This window comes from Caloenas nicobarica, chromosome 16 (assembly GCF_036013445.1).
Source record: "Caloenas nicobarica isolate bCalNic1 chromosome 16, bCalNic1.hap1, whole genome shotgun sequence".
NCBI lineage: Eukaryota > Metazoa > Chordata > Aves > Columbiformes > Columbidae > Caloenas > Caloenas nicobarica.
Genome location: NC_088260.1, coordinates 9,518,907 through 9,540,306, shown reverse-complemented (window position 1 = coordinate 9,540,306; position 21,400 = coordinate 9,518,907). Strand labels below are relative to the sequence as shown.

Below are 21,400 nucleotides of genomic sequence, written 5' to 3'. Positions count from 1 at the left end.
TGACGTCCATTGGCTTTACGAAAGATGGCATCTTTCGCTACAAACACTGCTTCATTTTAAAGTGGGTAAGCCACTTACTAAAGCACTGATGTAATGTCCCTTCTGTACCCAAACTTCTCACTGAGGTCTGTAAAATGCAGAGGAGGCCCCTTATGGTTTAATTTGAAGTTTTTTAGGACTGCTTTCAGAAAAGAAGGCTGAGCTCCAGAGATGCTTTGTGAGCAGCAGAATCACACGAATCTGGTTTCCTATATATCCCAAATGTTTAATCTGAACATCAGTAAGGGTGCAAGCTGCTAGCAGAGGATATAGAGCAGGGCTGCCAAACTCATTTTCTCCGGAGGCCGCACCAGCCTCGCGGTTGCCTTCAGAGGGTCGAATGTCATTTTAGGACTGTCTAAATGTAACTACTCCTACATTTAGACAGTCCTAAAATGACATTCGGCCCTCTGAAGGCAATTGCGAGGCTGATGTGGTCTCGGTGAAAGTGAGTTTGACACCCCGATACAGAGAGTCTCTTTTCCCAGTGGATTTCCTGGTACTGAGTGTTGTATTAACTCACTCTACTATGCACAAATTCCTTGTGCTTTACTGAGTCATTCATCTTTACAGCAATTGTATGAACTTAACTACCTCTGTAGAGTTTGATTGAACCTGTACTGCTGTAGCGATTACACCAAGGTGACAAAATGCTGGCTTACCTTTGAAGCTACCCAGGAGAAGCATTAGCATGGCTGAAGGTAATCACTTCAGCTGTGTCCTTCTTTATCTAACAGAAACCTCTAGCACAAATGAATTACAAAAACACAGAGCAAGCACCAAAGAGCGTTACTGAATGGAATACATACTTTCAGAAAACAGCTCAACCTCCAGCTATCTCAGGAATATTGCTCTTAGGACAAACACCTTCTCGTTGCCATGGCTTGAGGACAGCTATCGCTTGGGAAAAACTGAAAGAGGCAACCTGGGTAAGTGGCATATCAGCAGGTGACATAACTTTTCTGGGCCTCTGTCTCTCCATCTGCAAAATGGGAAAAATACATACACAATCCTGGTATACACATTTGAAAACGCTACTTGTGAGAGTGATAACAGACTGATTTCAGTAGGTTCCAGAGCAGACCTACAAATATAAATAACCTGTTGTTCTACAGTTCTCCTCAGCAGTTCCGCTAGTTCTGAAAATAATTTGATAAATTTCTCCCATGCAGCTATTTTATTAACTTGCACAAGTATTACTGAGCCATCCAAGCACCTCCATTGTTCTGTTTCTACTTATTCAAGCAATCATTTTTTTTCATGTTTTCTTTCTCCAGTTCTATCACCCGCTGGAAATATATCAGGTCTACTGTTTCCTTAACTTCTGGCAATCATACCCATAATTTTTATAGCTAAATAAACCCATTGTGGGAGCCTTGCCATCAAGTCCCAATAGCTTTTTCTGGGGCTAAAATAGCTCTTTATCCCCACCTGGAGGAAGAACCGACCCCTCAAATAAAAGTGTTCACTCACAGGCAGAGACAGTCTCCATCTGCAAATGTACTTTAAAAACAAGGCCAGCATCCCACCCAGGACACGCGTTTCAAACACGTATACGCATCACAGCAAATATAGTTCAAACGGTTCTATTCAATCACACTTGTATGTGTCAAAGAATTCCCTCGTCATCTGTTACCAGCTTGCTACATTCAAAAACTGGACATTTGTTAGGCAACAAACCAAAAACAAAGAAAGAAACCTCCAAACCCAAACATATGTAACATAAAAAGGAAAGGAATAAGGAAATTATTGCCGGGCAGAATCCCAAACGGGGCGGTCTGAAAAGCTGTTGTAATTTCAGCAGTCAGAACTGGATTGTTCTACTGCCCCTGGAGCTGCTGCCTTCCCTCCTCTTACTCACCAAGACCAAAAGCAGTTCTGAGACCCAGTTGGGAGAAGCAGACTGGAGCGGAAGCACATGGCAATACCAAGAAATAAGGTACCATTTTCAATTCTGATCCTGTAAACGTTTATGTAAATATTGAATCATTTTACACTGCAAAATAATCCTATTAAACTAGATTAATAAAGCCACCTTGCAGGGTCAGAGCTGATGTTACAAAAGGAATTCCTGTGTTGTTCTCTCTAACACAATTTTTTATGCTTTGTTTCGGTGTTAATTACAGCAGCGGAATATGAGGCCACATGATTTTGTTTGACCTCCTACACAACCTAAACCAGACCACTACTCCTGCACCTTCACACATAAATAATAAAAATGATCAAGAAAATCTACACTTTACACACACTGATCTCTACCAACAAAACATGTAAATCCTGTCACAAACAAACCAAACTTGTCTGAGCAGGATTACTTTCTGTAATTGTGTTTACTCGTGTTAATTATACAGCTGGTTTTGGTGTTTGATAAAATTAATTACTCTTTTCTAGACATCTCACTGGAATTCTCTCAATACTGGCACAACATAAGCATTCTGTGGTTCTGTGATTCTTCTGGTTTTATGGATTTCCCCCAAAATTCCCAATTTAAAAAAAAAAAAAAAAAAAGAAAAAAGAAAAAAAGAAAAAAAAAAAGAGCAGCAGATGGGTTTTCTGCCCATCTATTTTTCTTGCACACAAATTACTGGGGCTTTGGAATTAAACATTATCATCTTGCTTCATTTTAAATATGAATCATAAGCATGTACCAAACACTCTTCTGAATTATTAGTAATTCTACTTTGTCTACCTGCTGGTGGGATATTACCCCCACAAGGATTTCTTTCACTCTCCTTGTACACTGAGAAGTGATTATTCTTACCTCTAGTACCATGTGTTTTTCCTGGTGTCTTCAGCTCCCTTATCAATTCTCTGAACTTCAAATGTGTAATCACCGTTTCCTACAGTTCAAGTGATGTACGCAGCTCTCATTTCTAAGAGTTTCATGTCATATCTGCCTCATTTTCTGATGTAGTTTTCTGGCCATTGTGTTTAAAATCTCTTACTTTTCCTCCACAGTACTGTGATGTTCTTCTAACATGCTGTTTTTAAATTCACCCATAGTTTGGACAAAATCTGCCCTTCTGAACGGTCAGGAAGTATCACCAGCGGGGTCTCTGACCACACTGCGTTCACCTGCTCACAAGGTGCTCTCTGCACACACCAATACGGGGGCAAATGGCGGCAGTTTCCCCAAGCCCCACGCTGCTGCGGGCCTGTCTGACCGCGCTCCCGTTCATCATTAACACCTGCCCAGGTGTGTACGCAAAAGCAATTTCCAGAGCCCCCGGAGAGGGGCTGAGGCCCTCGACCCCCCCACCAGCGCGGCCATGTTGGGGGAACCGCGCCGGGCCCGTCACCATGGCAACAGCGGCACGCGCCCCTCCGCGCAGCGTCGCGGGGGATGTGGCGTCACCGCGGCGCGCCGCGCCAGCGTGGTGACGTCGAATGGTTGCGCCGAGCGCGGGAGGCGGTGTCCGGGAGGGCGCCGGTCCCGCCGGGAAGTGTAACGGGGGTTTCCGCCCCGCTTCCTGCCGCGCGGCCCGGGGACGGAGCGGGGACGGGCGGCATGGCCGGGCCGCACCTGCAGCAGCCCAGCTTCCTGCTGGTGCGTGGGGCGGCGGGGGGCGCGGGCGGGCGCCGAGCGCCTCCCGGTTCGGCGGTGTTTGCGATTCGGTTGTCAGCTTTGTTCTAAACCTGAGGGGTTGTAAGGTCGGTCAGCACAACCGGCTTTGTTACAAACCTGAGGGGTTATTGATACCTCTATTTCTAATTATTAGAATGTGTTTTAAGGAATTATAGAACTCATAGTTTAGGAGAATACTAAGGTAGCAACCTTTAAAGATTCACCAACCCTGTAACCATAGAATCTATACCCAGTTCTTAAAATTTGCATAATTTATGACATATTCTTTTAAAACAGGTAATTGAGAAACACAGGAATGTTACTTAGCATTGCTTAAACAGCTTATGTTAGAATAAGCGTGGAATATGTTAATGGTTGTCAAGAATTGTAATGAATATTTAATTTTTCTGTCAATATAAGCCGTGTATGACCAACTGGTCAGCAGCAGACCTATGGAGGGACACCCGCAGTCCCGCCCCAGCACTGAATAAGAAATGCTACTTTTAAACGCTTAAAACCACGTTTTAAAGTTTTGTCAATTTGCTGATTTTACGGTATCATTATAAGGTTGGTCAGTGTAACTCCTGCCATACCCATGGACATGCTGTACCGGAGGAGCCGTGTAATCAGGGGGGTTTTAAGTCACGGCCATGACAAATGTTGTCCCTTCTGGCCCCAGTGATGTGGTTTCCCCTGTGATCTGTCCCAGGCCACGCTGAAGGCAGATTGTGTGAACAAACCCTTCGTGCAGAGGTGCCATGACCTGGAGACCATCATCGAAGAGTTTCCTGCCAAGGTGAGCGGTTGTGGTGGGTTCAGAAACTCCCTGCCTGGCACCGTGCAGGGGAACTTGCCTTTTTCATTATTATTTTCTTTGTTGCTATTTCTCTTACCAAGAGTTTTGAGGACCCCAGGCGAAACAGCAGGAATCCCGTATTTCCCCAAAAGTTAAAAACGTTTTCTAGTCATTAAGAGATTGTTTCAGTTGACTGCACTTCATTTATACCTTTCAGCCCTGATTTATGGGGAAAACTAGTTTTTAAAATGTGACATATGCAGGGCTGATCACTATCCTTGCAACTTTAGTGGGATCAGAAATCAGGATAGATTTCTTGTAATTGCCTTATTATAATACATTCTTTTGAATGGACGTTCTGCCCAGAGAGTGGTTGGAAACAGCACTAACTAACCCTGTGCTGTTAGTAGCTGGCAGACAGTATCTTGGTGTATTCTAGAGATTGGACCTAGAGATTGTTCACACGAGGAATTGTGGACATTAACTATTTGTGTCTGTTTTCCCTAAAGGAACTACATGGCATCTTCCCATGGCTGGTGGAGAACATTTTTGGTAGCCTGGATGGCATCATTGTAGGCTGGAATCTTCGCTGCTTGCAAGGAAGAACAAATCCTACCGAATATTCTGTGGCTTTAGATTTCCTGGATCCCAGGTAAACTCATTAGTTTCAGCACAGATTAAAAAAATGTACAGGGAACAGAGAACCGGTGTTTGACCTTTTTTCTATTGTGCAAACGTATTTCACAAAAATGAGACCGGAGGGGTTACTTACCACGGATTTTCTTTCTGATGCTTGTTTGCAGTGGCCCAATGATGAAGCTGGTTTACAAACTCCAAGTTGAAGAGTACAGATATGACTTCCCTGTCTCATATCTTCCAGTGAGTAACTGAAAAATTTGTTAGAAGAGAATGTAGTTGTTGCAGCTACTGGAACTTTGCACACTCTCTATACATACAGATCAGTATAGGCCAAGGTGTATCCTCCATGCTCCGGGTTTAGAGCATCCTCGTTTCTTTAAACGGTTGATAGAGGTGAGTTCCCAGCCATATACTTGTGGGAGATGACAGTTGCTAGCAGCTAGATATTTGTGCTGTTCTCAGCCAAAAAAGCTGCACTGTGATTCTTATCCTGTCCCCAGAGAAAGTCGTGTGCTTTATCTTGGTTACCACTAGTTGCAGGATTGAAAAATAGTTTTCCAACCTCATCACAGAGCAACACCTTCCCTGGCAGCACTTTATACCCACGTTTTTGAAGACTAACCGCTATCCTGGACATGGAGTATGACACTTCAAACAAAAATGTTTATCTGCAGAATTATTTCACTATGTTCCTTCCATAGCTACCTGCTATCTAGAAATTGCTTCAGATAGTTCTACAGTCTTTAACAAAAGGAAACACCATTTAAGTATATAGCGATTGCTGATCCACAGCTCACTTACCTTGACAAAACCATCAGGCAGACACCAGCCTTCTGCTGCTCTGACTCCAACTGGAAAGCCTTGAGGAAGGCTCTTTTTTTTTTTTTATACTGAATACTCATTTTCAGTGAGGAAGTTGGCAGTTATTTAAGGAGCATGCATTTGCACAAGGAACTGCTGCAATGCAGTAGAATCCCACTGAGCTGAATGTAGATGTAATCCCAGAATGCTGGAATGCAGCGGAACTTTGCTATCTGAAAACATCTCCGCAAGTATACTGAGCAGCCTGATTAATATTTCATTACTCTCTCTTTCAGGGCCCCGTGAAGGCTTCGATACAAGAGCAAGTCCTGCCTGAATGCTCTTTATACCACAACAAAGTCCAGTTTCCTTCTTCTGGTGGTTTAGGTTTGAATTTGGCTCTTAGTATCCTTTTAACAACTGGATATTGAATTCCTTTTAAATGTCTAAACAGGAGAGATTGTGAAGCATTTCTGCTGTATATGTATTATGCATCTATGGTAAATTGCTGTTGTGCTGAAGAGTTTGGGCTGATTAGAAATGTTTAGATTCCAATGAAAGAAAACCTGCCCTCTTCATATAAACCCTTGCAGGGGAATTTCTGGCCTCGTTCAAGTCCTACAACAAAATTCCCAGTGATTTCAGTAGACCCTGTATTTCACAATTTTTGGTTTTGTAACTACTCATAGTTTATGTAGTGTGACAGAAAAAGGGCATGTTAACTTTGCAGCTGGCTTGCTTGTTGGAAGCAGTCTAGCTGCAGCTGTGCTCGTTTCAGTTTGAGATAGCCAAATGTGCTAAGAGGAGCAATGCAAACACACTTTGCCACACAGAGAAAACCTCAGTTACCAATGTTTGAGTCAGTTGGAAAGCAAGAAGGCAAAGGTGAATTTGCTGTTAAGCTCTAGCAAGTTAATTTAGCATTGACAAAATAAAAATTTAGTGTCTAGTCATCATCCCCAGATATCTAACAGCTGTGCTTGTTTTTTTTATCTGATCCTTGACTCTGGTCTTCCAGATCCATTTGAATATTATATGTTTTACTTCGCAATTAGTTTGATTACACAGAAGGTAAGTACCTTTCACAGTTTTTCCCTTAAAATAGTATTGGCCTTTCTTCACAACGCTTTAAGAGCCTCTTGAGGTGCTGTCCAGCTAAATTAACAGCAGTTTTATCTGTACTTTTAGAACTTGTTATTGCTTTAGTTTGGTTTCTTAAGGAGGTAACGTAAAACTAAATAATAAACAAAATACCCACCTTAGATAAACCAGTAAGCAGTCTGTCCAACAACATGGAGCAGGCAATGGATTCCAAATGGGTTTCCTACCCCTCTATCCAATAACACCGTTGATACGGTCATAACCACAGCTTTGTACTGTGGCATCTGGTTGTTCGGTTCCTCTTGCTGTCACTACCTGTGCTATAAAACACAATCTTCTCATACTTTGCTAAATTCACTAATACAGCAGTAGTTATCTTACAGCTAGTTGCTTTACGTTTGCTCCAAAGTGCCTTTGTTGTTAGTTCACCCTTTATCACCACCTGGGCTCTGCTAATTTATACTAAATGGGTCCAGCTGTGTAGCAGACACTCCCCAGCAGGGCCTTAAAGCAACAGCACATAACTCCAAGTATTGATATATCCTTATGGCCGTTTCAGAACTCGCCTGTCACCCATCACGTCAGTCCTTCCAACAGCGCGTATTTCATCTTGGTGGACACGTACCTGAAGTGTTTCCTCCCCACAGAGGGCAGTGTCCTTCCTCCACCTTCTTCAAACCCTGGGGGAGCCATCCCTTCCCCGGCCCCCAGGTAACGTCTGCAATGCCAGAGGGAAACTGCAGGAATGGTGCTTACAAAATACAGCTTGTTGGAACTAAATCTCTAACAAGTAGAAAACACCTCTTTATGATCTGTATGTACTCATTATATCATTACAAAAATTAAGTAGATTTTTGTTCACTTAATTTTACCATAAAGGTTTAATTTGAAAGTCTGAAAGGTAGCTATTATTGAGGCAGAAAAGACATGTACAAGCAACAAAAATTCATCAATTCAGCAGCTCCAGTTGTGTGCCATGTGATAATGGCATATAAACAAACTCACAAAGTTGTAGTGAAAATTCTCCAATGCAAGGACCCAGTCTTTTGTACTTTGTACTGGCTAGGTGTGTCAAAGTCCACATTTTCAAAACTGATTTTGCTACTCAAATGTATAAAATGTTATCAATATTAGCAATTTTATACAAATGTAAAAATAAATAGCTGTTATATTTTATAGAACCACATATTAAATACATTTCAAATATCCATTTCCATGGTCTGTTGAGCCTTAGCATATACCTAGAAAAATGCAGACCAGGTGAATTATGAATATGGAGGGCAGAGTGAAAGAAAACAAATTGAATAGGAGAAAGTAAAAAACCACGTAGTGTAACATCAGGCCTGTGCAGAGCTGGCTCAAGGCAGTATGAGTAGTGATGTAGTGCTTGTTTAGAGTCAAAGTGACTAGTAATTATAACACATTGCAGAAGTTTGAATTATGTAATCAACTATGAAGTTTTACTTCTGAAAGACTGTTTTCCAGTTTATAGACTGGGGATTAGAAGCAATGATATATTTCCCTGTCCTGAGGCTTACTGACTTCAGTACTTCCATTGGTTTGTCGTTAAAGGTCTCCAGCAGTGCCTTTCACGTCCTACGGCATGCACCACACCAGCCTGCTGAAACGGCACATCGCCCATCAGCCTTCTGTGAACGCTGACCCAGCCTCCCAGGAGATCTGGAGATCGGAAACACTGCTTCAGGTAAATTAGATTTAAAGAAGTAAAAAGCATTTCTTGCTGCTGAGGAATCTCTTTATAAACCAGGGACAGTTATAGCATTTTGCTTTAGCTTGTTTTTGGAATTGAGCAGTGCAGCTGTTGTTTTCTGTTAGTGAAACAAAGAACCACTGTGAAACTGTTAAGTTGTAATTTAGAAAGGGACTTAATATATTTTTTTTTAGACTGCATATCTAACAACTGACCTCAAGCATTTGAGTAATTTTTTCCAGAAAAGTTTCTAAACCTGTTTTTTTTTTTTAAATCTTACATCAGTTCTATACTCTCAAACTTTGAGCACAGAAAAGTTGGTTCTGTTCAACATCAAGGGAAGGGATAGGAAAAGACAAGTACAGCTTAGATTTCAAATTATGTACTGTGGCCTTCCCTTGTATCCAGCTCGTGACTGACAACTCCTGGATTGTTTATTTTTCCCTAGCTGAGAAAATATTTGTTTTGCAGGTCTTTGTTGAAATGTGGCTTCATCATTATTCACTGGAAATGTATCAGAAAATGCAGTCCCCTCATGTCAAGGTAATAGTTTGTACTTCATTCATGAGCATCAACTGATGGTCGACCTCTTATCTTGAGCTACATCTCCTGTTCTGTGGAGAATTTTTTTGTTATATTGGTGCAAAGGAAAGAAATAGCTTAGAGTTATCTATATGAGTGTGTCAAAATTGCTAATCCAGTTATGAAGAATGTTGTGAATGTGTGTCATCCAGATTTGCCTTCATTGCAGAAGTTGTGGTGTTTTGTTTTTGTTTTTGTAAAAGACAAGTTTGTGGGATGGTCACAACAATCTGCACATCAACAATCAAAGTGCTAATGACAGGGGAGATGCCACTATAAAACCATAGTGTTAAATCCCACTGGGGCAATATGGATGCTAAAAATTATCTAAATTAATTTCCGCCAGTGGTAGCAACTGTTACTGAAATACCAATTAATAATTTCTAAGATCGGTAACCATTTTTTAGCATAAATCCAAATCAAAAAAGGAAATCTTATTAAACTGTCCTTCAGTTTTAAGTAAATAAACCATATTCCAAAAGATGTTTTTCACCATAATGGTGTCAGAAGCAGTTCTGTAGCTACGGAGTTCAGAATATCTTACAAGCTCTTGTGTGGATAATACACTGTTTTAAGCAGTTTGTGGTGGCCTGTTCAGTAACAAACTACTGCATGTAAAATCTAAGCACATGGTGGGGACACTAAGGTCAAAGCACTATCAATGTAAAGGGAATTTGAAGGAGAAAATGTTGATCCTCTGAATTCCCTCTGAGTCACAGTGGGACTTTCACAGAAGGGGAGAACAATGTAAAAGCTACTTGGGATTTATTCCTGTGTGAAAGAGTAATATGAGAGTTGATTGAGAAATTCTGATCCTTCACTCCAGAGGCTATAAAATAACAAAATTATTTAAATTTTGCTAGGGAAAAACATTGCAGAACTTAAGTGTGATGTGTTTTATTTTTAAAGTTGAGGTCAAAACGCAAACTCACTGATGTTGCAAAGTCTCCACTTGGGAGTCCCAGCAGCGTGGCTGTGCACCTGTGGTGGAAAGGCTTTGCTTGAAGTACCTTTGGTCTGTCTGTCCAGTCTCTGTGCATCAAGCGCTGTGCTTAGGCCAGAAATAATGATTGCTTTAAACTTCTCTCCTCTGTTCACCCTCTGTATTTCAGATGCTCTCTTCTCACACTGGGGAGCAGCTGTTTAGACAATGACTGTGAATGTTGTGGTGGAATAGGGCCTAGGCAGAGCTTAAAGTTCTCTAAAATCATCACTTCAGGATCCTCCACAAGGTGTGTTGAGCCACAACTTGAGGCCATAACTCCCTGATGATATTTTAGTTTCCTCTTTGTTGGGAAGTAATCATGGGCATGTAAAAAGTAAGTCTTTATACTCTTTGGGGTTAGAACACCTGAATAGGGGACTGCAATTCCACCTGACATCCATAAACAGATGAAGGATCCCTCCTGCAGGACTGAGGAAAGGCTGCAGATCAGCTGGCGACAGGACTGTTCATAAGCCTTGATGCTTAAACTAAGTTTTGTAGACTGGTCTCAAGGTGGGCTGAAGGAGAACAGTCTGCTTCATAGTTCCTCAAATGAGGAAGCAGAATATGCAGAAATGCAAGTTTTGTTTTAACATAAGGGTTAAAGGGCTTGACTGGAAACCCAAGATCACCCTAAACCTTATTCTTAATTAATAATTGTGCAGGTTCACTTGATTCCATTCAGCTTTCTGTGTGTATGGAAGGAGGGGTAATTAGTGATCGATCATCCCTGGATCTAGACCTGTTTGACCATCAGTGACTTGAAATGGCTACATACCTGTATTGGAAGGTGGGATGAGATTCCACAGAACTTGCTCTTCCTTTGTCTAGCAGCCAAACTTGTTTGCTGCGATGGGCCAAACCAGATCCCAGATATGTAACTTTCCTGTGAAGTGCCTCAAAGAATTATAGATTTTCCTTAAACCTTGTTAACATCATCACAGACTTCTCTTCACAGTAGAAGGGGCTGGAATGGGAATAAATAGTAAATAATTTTCTTTTGAGAAGGTGTACTTCTTTACTGCTTTGAATTCCCTCCGGGTCTGGTGTAAACCTGAGGTTGATGCTATTTGCTATGCTGAGTTTAACTGTTTTCCCCATTAATTCAACTATTTTCCTGTGCTTTTTCGTTTTCTATTCGCTTTCTCTTTCTCAGCTGATCCAGAGCCCAAGCGTGCAGCTTCTGTTTCCCTATTCCCTTCTGCTGTAATTCACAGTGAACTCTTAAAAAGGAGTTGTTTGATAAAACTTCATGTAACGCTTCCTGACCTTCCAATGCCAGGTGCCACAGCCCCAGCCCTGCATGTGGGACACCCATTAGGCTACAGGCTCCTGCTGATTCCTGCAGCAGGAGAGTTGCTGATGAAGCAACCAACACGTTTGAGCTGCTGGGGAGTTTGGATAACAACCCCACCACTCCTAGGAGAGTGTAAAACCAAAAGATACCAAACTGGCACTAGAGGAGATTGGGTAGGGGCTGTTCAAAGACAGCAGAGGTGTGAATCTGGAGAGTTAGTTTAGATGCCTGACAATAGTCATTGGGATCTGTGTAGTGTACATTTTTTGTTTTATGTTTTTTCATTAATTTCATACATGTGTGTCACTGTCACTACAGTATCCTCTTCACCATCACATTGTCAAAAATATGCTTTACCTTATTCATCCAAGAAGGGATCTGGCTGAGGCTTGCAGAGATTTCCGTGTTAAGATGCCTTTTGCATTAGCATATAACACTGGTGTTAGGTATGTCCTCTACCTTCATATTTACATGATGTTTCCCTCACAGTAAAAGTAATTTCCTCTTTTGGGGAAGTTCAGAAGATCTGCAGCCTTCCCAAATGGTCTTTAACTAGAAAGAGAAGACAAAGGGTTTCTCTGAACTGGATACTTACTGGATGGGCTCACAGTGATTATAAGAAGCCAAACTTCTTTTCCTCCTGTTCCTTGGGAAGAAGAAAGTATCAATTTGAGTTTCTTCCCAGTATGCAAACTCTGCTACTTCAAAATAGCATTTAAAAAGTTTGCAGAATATTGGATGCTTTTACTCCATTGTTTAATAAAACACTGTAACAGTGTGTAAATCCTTGTTGCTGCAGTTCAGTTGAATTGGGGAGTTTATTTGGCAGATGCTCCTTATCTCCTGCCAGACTTGCTCTGATCTACTGAACACCAGAAAGAAGAGGATACTGTGGCTGCAGTTGTTATTGTGATATGTTGTCCCTGATTGTATTTGTGATGTTCATTTTTCCCCCCCACCCTTCTTCCTTGGGCTCATTCTCACTTTTTTTTTTCTCTTGCTCTCTTCTCTCCTTTTTCCCTCCCCCCCTTTTTGTTTCTGTTGTCTCAGCTGGAGGTTCTCCACTACCGACTCAGTATCTCCAGTAAACACCACGGTAGTCCTGCCCAATCCAGCTACCAGGCCCTCCACGCGTACCAAGTATTATCATATTTTCATTTTGTTTCCTTTTTAAAAATCTTGTTCCATCATATAATCTGCAAAGTGTATTGGTGCTAGCTGTACAGCAACTTTTTCTGCCAAATTGTGGGTTTACAACCTGAGAACAATACATTGAGATTTATTAAATTGTCAGTGAAAACAGATTCTGAGAGGTATTAGCAAGGGTCATGAGGAAAATAGGTAAAACCTAGGATATTATGAGGACTAAATGGGAACTCCATTTTTAGAGATGCATTCGTGTAATGCATTGTAGAAAGAGACTTATCATCTATGACGACACTTTCTGACACTAAAACTGGCTTCACGGATGGCAGATTTCTGCCCCTCACACACTAGTCATTTAAGCAAACCTTGCATGGAAGAGAATATCAGAATTTGCCTGACTGTCCTCTAAAATTAAGGTAGGTAACATGTAGGGATTTTTAGTCAGTGAAATGTCATTGGATAGTACTAAATTTGTAGCAATGTGAACCTGACTGTCCAGTTTTGCAAAAGCACACAAGTGGTACACTTGCAGATTGTTCAGGAAATGCGCATGCGAAAAATCATTCCTGTTGGAACAGATTGCTGATTTCTCTTTCCCTACTTCAGCCCTTTATTCATTGGGTCTTCATTTTGGGAAAGGGGAGGGCTGAGCATATGTACTATAAAGCTCTTATTATAACATGCTATGATGTATCCAGGTACTGCTTAGGAAGGAAAACAAGAACTACTACTTGTCTTTAAATCCTTTTTACTATTATGCTTATCTAATTACTATGTTAAGAAAAGAATGGCATATATCCATCCTGTAAGCTAAGGTTTCACAACCGAATTACTACTTTAACTGGTAGGGTTCCTAATAGTGCTGGTCTGGGCTAAGAGAAATTATAACACTTACTAAGGAGAAAAACTACTAGCATCACCTGAAACAAGGTATTGAAATAGTGGTACTGGCAATTTTATAAGTTCAAAAGGTACCTTCAAGGAGAGCCTAGAATTTTTTTAAAATTACACCCTTTCAAGGCCTATAGAAGAGTGTTTGACCTCTCTAATTGCTTTTAGAGATTCTGATGTGAACTCTAGGACTGAGTAACTTCTGGGAGTTCTAACCTCTTATATAAACTCTCCTCAGGACTGTAGAAAACATGTTGACTTAGGGGCGCTTGTGTGAAGAACACAAGAGCAGCCTTCATTAGAAGGGGTAACAGGTTATCTTCTCTCTTAGAAGAGTCTCAGATCTGGCTGTACTACATGACTACATCTATCATTGAGCTTTGAATCTTTTCCTGGAGTGAACTTTATAGTATATTAAAAATCTTAAGAGATTGTAAAAACACGCCTGCTTTGCTTCAAGCATTGCAGAGGAAGGACACACAAAGACACGCACGGACACCCCCTGCTTCCCACCCCCAGCGCTGGAAATACGGTTCAATGGATTTAAGAAGCTTTTTGTATAAAAATGGTTGCCAGTCCCCGTGAGTCATATTTAGCATCTTACCTCAGCACAGCTGCGTGTTGCATCCTGAAACATCTGGCAGCTATTCTCTAACACATTCTTCCAGCGTTTTCCATTATACTTGCAGCTGTAACTTTTGTTTCATGTACATTCTTCTTGACTTTAGAGAAGTACAAGAGATGTGAAACTTGGAATACAAATGATATCTTAAAATCTACTTTCAGTAGTGGTTTGAGATTAGTACACTACTCTTAAAGTAGTTTACAGTAGCAAAGGACTTAGTGCTTTGTCCTCAGATTCTGCAGCAGACCAGCCTTGGTGCTGGGCACCCAGAACAACTAGCTCTTTTTTACCTCCTTCATCTCCCTGCTATATCATACACTCACTCTATTATTAGTAACATCACTGGCTCACCATCGCTCCTTGTACTACTCCTGCCCAGGCTGCCTCTACTTCTACCCATAGTGATGCTAGAAGCAACAGGATCATGCAGGACTTGAAGCAGTTCTTATTCTCACCATAGCTCTTTCTAGAATTACTCTTTCTTATAAAGGGAGATGAGTAGGAGCATAGGAAGGAGAACTCAGTAAAGTCAGCCGAAAGCATAAACTAAGGATCTGTTATGCTGCCCACAGCAATGAACTTATAACCATAATGAAAGGCTGAATATTCTTTTTTCAGAAAGGGGTAAGTCAAAGTCTGCAAGTTACTCTGTTCTTTAATGCTAGCCTGAAATTCAATGCATTAGAGTACTGTAGATGCTTTTTCTTATATTAGAATACTGTAGATGCTTTTTCTTACAATCACATTATCAAAAATGCAGTACTGTTTCTCAGTGAACTGGTGGCAGAAATTAATGCAGCTTGTCCTGGACAGCAAGTCTGTCTAAAATCAGGTGGCACCAAACTACAGTGAAGAACATAGAAGGAAGAGAGCATTTCTTGTATTTTGATTTCTGATCTAAGAATATAATTTTCCTGAATTATCTCCTGGACATTTACCACATCATACTTATTATCTTCCTGGTTTTTGCTTTGAATCTAGGAGTCGTTTAAGCCCACTGAAGAGCACGTGCTAGTGGTAAGACTGCTAGTGAAACACCTGCATGCTTTCAGCAACAGCCTGAAACCAGAGCCTCTGTCCCCCTCAGCCCACTCCCACACAGCCAGCCCACTCGAGGAGTTTAAAAGGTACGTACATGAGCAGCCTGGCTCTGAGACCTATAGAGCTTCTCCCTGAAAAGCTCTGCTTTCACCGAGAGGTTGAATCAGGTTGTTTTGATGGTAAATACAGAAGCGTGTTATTAAAAGTACATGAGAGCTAATGAATTACGTTTTTCACATCCATTAGATGTGGGGGGGAGTAACTTCAGGCTGGGGGATATCTTGCTATTGCACTAGTTTATATCTTGGCACAAGTCAGAGAAAAGAAAATGCTACCAGAGTATTCTGGCCAAGGGTAATGAAAAATGTTATATTTATATATTTGAGTTGAAATACAATGGCCAGAAGTAGCTTCAGTTAAGGAAGAACAAGTTTGGGTCAGTCCTTTCTGTATTTGCATTTGTGGCCGTGTGTTGGGTTGGGCTTTTTGCTTTTAAAATTTGCTGCTGGTTTATACATGTGACTGTCTTTGTTTGCAGGGTTGTAATTCCTCGGTTTGTCCAGGAAAAACTTTATATTTTTCTGCAACACTGTTTTGGTCACTGGCCTCTGGATGCTTCTTTCAGAGCAGTACGTACCTGCTTCTTTAAGTCTGTACTGAACAGAAATAGTAATTAGTTACTGCTGTTTAGCAGCTATTTCTTGGTCTTTAAATATCTTTTTTTTCTAGAGCACTGACATTCTTTATACAACATGTACACTTAGAGTGCCAATTAGACATAACAGAGAAGTCAAATAGATCTTGGTGAGAATTACCACAGGTTGTTGATTTTCCTGACACTGAAAATGGCTGTTGATTGAAAAGTAGTAGGTGTTACTCTTAAAACAGATACATTCTTATAGTCCTAATTTCTTAATATCTTATATTTTTTTGTAGTAGCTGCTTGAGTGCCATCTCATTAGAGTATTACAGAAAATCCAGGTTGGTCCTAATGAACATGCCCTTAGTTTTTTGAGTTCTTTTTCAAAGATACTCAGATTACCAGAGAGAGCTTTATTCCTAAAAACTTTTAGGTGTCATTAAGATAATATTCACTAGGTTTAAAAGAAATAAACAAAAACCCCCTTTCTGTCTTCCTTTCCAAAAAGTATTGATATGTGTTTTTCTGTAGGTTCTTGAGATGTGGTTAAGTTACTTGCAGCCTTGGAGGTATGCTCCGGAAAAGCTGCCACAAAGTGAAGAGCCCTTGCCTCGCAGTGTGCCGGAGAAATGGTAAGGAGGAAAGCAGCTGTGAGTAACCTGAACCAGACCTCAAGTTTGTGCAGATCTTGAGTAGAACTGCAGGATTTTAAGAACCATCCACCAACCTGAATTATCTTCCTGTACAAGATTAGAGATAATTTCTTACTACAGCGGCTTTTGTTTTGAGAGGAAGATTCTTTTGCCTCAGTGCAAATAGACCATCTTTCCAGAGACAGTATAAAGCATTCCTTTAGTGACTCGTTTGGCAGAAAACAAATAACAGTTATTTCAACAGCTGTACTCATGAATCCTGTACTCACTTTGACAGGGCTGCCTTCGTTCAAGAAAACCTACTCATGTATACTAAGCTGTTCATAGGATTTCTGAACAGAGCTCTTCGAACAGACTTGGTCAGTCCAAAAAACGCTCTTATGGTGTTCCGAGTAGCCAAAGTCTTTGCTCAGCCCAATCTAGCTGAAATGATCCTGAAAGGTAAATGGATATTTTGGCATCTTATGTTGCCCTGTCTCAATCTTTCTTCGTAACAGCTACATCTTACCTCAGAAACACTGAGGTGAATAGACTTACTCTCCTGTTTTGCTTGCTGTTTTGCCATTCAAAAGTCTGCATGTCTTCACTAATGTTTGTCATATTGTTTTAATGTCTCTAGTTCTTTTCTAACCACCATCGTCTAGATTTAATTGCACAATTTTTCTTTAAACTATAAAGAACACACTATCAGTTTTGCTTACATGTGCCTTATTTGGTTATTTACTCAGGATTAAAACTTCTTACATCTCTAAAGGTATCTATACTTAGCAAAATAGCTAGTCAGCTAGTCATGTATGCACTAATCACGATATAGTAAATTTGAGAGAGGCAAGATCTGACAGGTATCAGTCTTTAAGTGTCATGATTCTCTATTGTTTTGTTGAAATAAAGTTAGAGACTTAAAATGATGTCTGTGTGGTCTGCATTTAAATGCACTCCAACATTTTCTGCTGTGGACAGAGAGGATTAAATTTTAAAAAAAAATTAAAAAGGTAATTAAGGCTTCTTTCCCCCTAAAACTTCCTGCTTGTCTAAAAGCAAGTTGCCCAGCAGGCTTAAGAAGCTTTGCAGCTAGACCTTCCCCAGGCAAAACCAGGAGTATTATGTCACCATTTTCATTCCTTTTCTCACACTAGGAGAACAGTTATTCCTGGAGCCAGAACTTGTTATTCCCCATCGTCAACACCGACTTTTTATGAGCCCCACAATTGGTGGAGGCTTCTTATCATCGTGGCCTCCAGCTATTACAGATGCCTCATTTAAGGTGAAAAGTCACGTTTACAGCCTGGAAGGACAGGATTTCCAGTATAAACAGATGTTTGGCACAGAAGTCAGAAATTTGGTAAGCAACAAATTTGTCACCTTGTCTTTCTGCTTTGACAGGTGTTTTCTCAATGCAGAGCACCCATATTATGAGAAGTTAAGAGTGGAAAACTTAAATATACAATAGTGGAGAAGTTCACTGATGGTGACTTCTGGAGCATGAGTGGTCTTAATTCAGCACAGCTGTAAAAATCTGCTTGCTCTTCGCTAAATAAGAAGTTAATGTAACAGTTTGCTGCCTTGTAGTACTATATTGCAAGTATTTCTTCTCAAGCATGCTTACTCTGAACTTCTGATTCATCGTATTGATTAGTACCTATCAACAAGTCAGATAAAAACAGGAGGAGATTAAAAAAGTAGCTGAAAAACCTAAGCAGCACTCAAGTTCCTTGAAGGCTTCAACAGCAAAACCTTTGACCAGTTGGAAATGCAACCAGCAGTCTTAGCACAAGTCCATGTGAGCTAAAATAGTGACTTTACTGGGTTTGCTCTCACTGCCAGTTATCAGGGCACAGTTTTATCCATCTAGTGATGCTTAGTGGTCCTTCATCTTTGTCCCACACAATTTTTTTTTGTTGTAGGTGTTAAAACTGGCTCAGTTAATTTGTCAGGCACAGCAGACGGCAAAATCCATATCAGACCATTCTTCAGAGACAACAGCTAGCCAGTCCTTCTTCTCATGGTTTAGATTTACATCATCTGAGATGAATGGTTCCTACACAGGCAATGACCTTGATGAAATTGGGCAAGACAGCATCAAAAAAACAGATGAATATTTAGAAAAGGCACTGGAATACTTGTGCCAAATCTTTAAGGTATGTCACATCTTTCTAAGATCTTTCCCTATGTGGCAGATGTGATCAAGAGTCAGGATTCCTCAAATGTACTTCAGTCACTCTTGTACTTTGTGGGGGCACAAAGCCATCCAGAGATCCTGCTAGCAGATTTTGTTGTAAACATCTTTTAGGCTTGACTTTACCTGAAAAATTCAAAATTGCTTTCAATATAGATAGAACTAAATGTTCTTAATTTTTAAATATTAAGCTTTGTTTAAAGTGACCACTTGTTCAGACTGTGTCGTTTATACCAAACCTGTCTCTTTACTTGTGCCTGTTCTGATGTTTACAAATAGGCCAGACATGGCTTAAATTTTAGAATATCTTCTATATGTAGAGCACTATAAAAATACAACGTATAACTGCAGCTATAGATGGATGAACTAGAAGCATGCTGCTTCTTTGGTTAAACTCAACAGATTAATTTGTCAGCCACACTCCCTTAGACAGAATTGACCTAGGAGAAGACAGCTATTTGACAGCTCTCAAGAAGTAAGGGACACACAAATCAGAACACCTCTCTTGGAGTTGATGAGCACAGACAAGAATCTGGAGACTTTTATCTCCTTTTAATGTCTAACTTGAGGTGCTATTAAGTAATTCTTGGTATCTGTGCTGGCTGTCAAAAGCTTCCATTGCTAAGGAGTTTGTGGAGAAATAAATGAAATAGAAGAAGGGGGCAAATCAAACATGTGCATTAGAACTTCTTATTCTTGAGTAGCTGAATGAAGCCCAGCTGACCCAGATGATGATGAAGTGTGGGACAGCTCAAGATGAGAATGGAAAAAACCAACTTCCAGACTGCATTGAAAGCGAGGATGGCCTCATTCTTACACACCTCGGCAGGTACCAGGTGAGAGAAGATTCTATAAAGCTACCCTAGATGGTTCATAAAAAACAAGTTCTCTTTCTACATCAAGAGAAATGCACATAAAAACATTTCGGACAGGAGCAACAAGATAAGGGGTTTATTTTCCTGTTTCTAGATCATAAATGGCTTACGTAGATTTGAGGTGCAGTATCAAGGAGATACTGAGCTTCAGCCCATCCGAAGTTATGAAAATGCCACTCTTGTTCGCCTCCTATTTCGTTTATCCTCGGTGCTTAATGAGAGGGTAAGTGCAGCACTGCCTCCTTTTATATTTTCCATTGCAAATTCCTGTTCTTCACTGCACCTGCACATGTGACACTTTAGTTTGTTCTTGCTATCTCCTTTATTGTGGTCCAGATGGGCATTTGCAAATAGCATCAGGCCTGCTTCTCTAACTTTAGTTCTACTTTTCCTACACAAAATGTTAATAAATAACATTTTAAATGTATTCTTTATGCTTGAAAAACAACGGGAATATCATTCAGAATGAATGATTCTAAAAAAGAAAAGCAAATCCTTTTCTTCTATAGGTATAATAGATAAAGGCAAGTCTGCACTAAAACAGTTCTACTAGTTAAAAGTGCGTTTTGTGGGGTTTTTTTCCTCTATTTCCTATACATGAAGAAAACTGTAGAATAAGTTACACTTTATGACAGCAGTCGCAGTAGAATACTAATGTTTAAATTTTTCTTACCTCAGTTTGCTGATCAGATGGATGAGCTTTGCTCCAGGGAAGATTTTGTTGGCAGACTTTGTCGCTATCATCTTACCAACCCCCACCTCATACAGAAAATCAGGCGTAGTCCTGTGGTAAGGGACAGAACAAGCCAGAACTGGGGACCAAGGATCAGCCTGAGGTTTCTGGCTAGCTACAGAACTCTCACGTCTTTGCTGATGACCTACTTCATTGCATCCTGGTTTTACATTGGGCCAGTGGGCTGCACATTCATTATCCTGATTGGATATTTTCTTTATGCTGTAATAATGACTTTTTTCTCTGAAGAATGGAAACCACATGAACACTAATTCCCTTCTCTCAGCTTACACTTGTAAAAATAAATGATTTAAGGATGAGCCTGGGATTCAATGACTAAAATGTTTGAATTATCATATCAGATCTTCCTATGGTATTTTTTAAATATTAAAATTAATCGAGTTTTATGAACAATTATGTGGTCCTTGTGGAGATAATCAATGTAAATTTTATTTTTATAAAAGCATTCCTATGGAATCTAGTGAATGACTTTTATTTTTGAGGGGGGAAGAATAAGTCATCAGTACTTATAACATGGCAATGAACCATGCCATATGTAAAAACATTTTTGCTCCAGCAGTAACTGCATTGGAGCCTCTTACACTGTTCTATAAAGCAAGAATTAGCTGTAGGACCTACACATTGTGCTTACAGGCAGAGCAGTTACAAAAGCAACAGAAATCGCAGTGCACCAAGAAATTCATAGGAATTTGCACTGACAAACAAACACACACCACCAAAAAAACCCCCAAAACAAAACACAAACAAAAACCAAACAGAACATGGGACAAGGCAGCAAGAATGGCATCTCATAGCCCAGTGATGGGCTTAAACCTCCTCTTCCCTATCTGAGGCCTCCTCAGCCCAAGCAGGTTCATGTATTCTACCTCCATAGAAGATCTTCATAAATCTCATTATTCATTAAACTCAGAATGGATCAGGGATTATTACTAAAAGGTACGCCACGTTTTTCTGTTGCTGCAGACAGGATGGATTAAAAGCCGTGACAGAGGTTGCCCATGACCTTGTCATCAATACTCACAACTGGAAGACCGAGCTGCAAGGAAGTCTTGAAAACCTGTCACCTTTTCTTGCGGTGGCCCT

The 21,400-nt window shown here is 40.5% G+C and overlaps 1 protein-coding gene across 1 annotated transcript; it reads left to right on the top strand.

The window, feature by feature from the left end:
• The first annotated feature begins 3,442 nt into the window (after positions 1-3,442).
• SMPD4 (sphingomyelin phosphodiesterase 4) lies at positions 3,443-20,662 on the top strand. Its single transcript, XM_065646300.1, has 19 exons — positions 3,443-3,586; positions 4,314-4,400; positions 4,910-5,052; positions 5,204-5,279; positions 6,137-6,245; positions 6,859-6,911; positions 7,501-7,652; positions 8,514-8,646; positions 9,124-9,195; positions 12,567-12,656; positions 15,160-15,305; positions 15,758-15,848; positions 16,391-16,491; positions 16,790-16,953; positions 17,649-17,854; positions 18,417-18,650; positions 19,393-19,524; positions 19,658-19,786; positions 20,242-20,662. Exons 1-19 carry the CDS (start codon positions 3,548-3,550, stop codon positions 20,566-20,568), a joined length of 2,484 nt encoding a protein of 827 aa, XP_065502372.1. The 5' UTR covers positions 3,443-3,547; the 3' UTR covers positions 20,569-20,662.
• Positions 20,663-21,400: the final 738 nt, after the last annotated feature.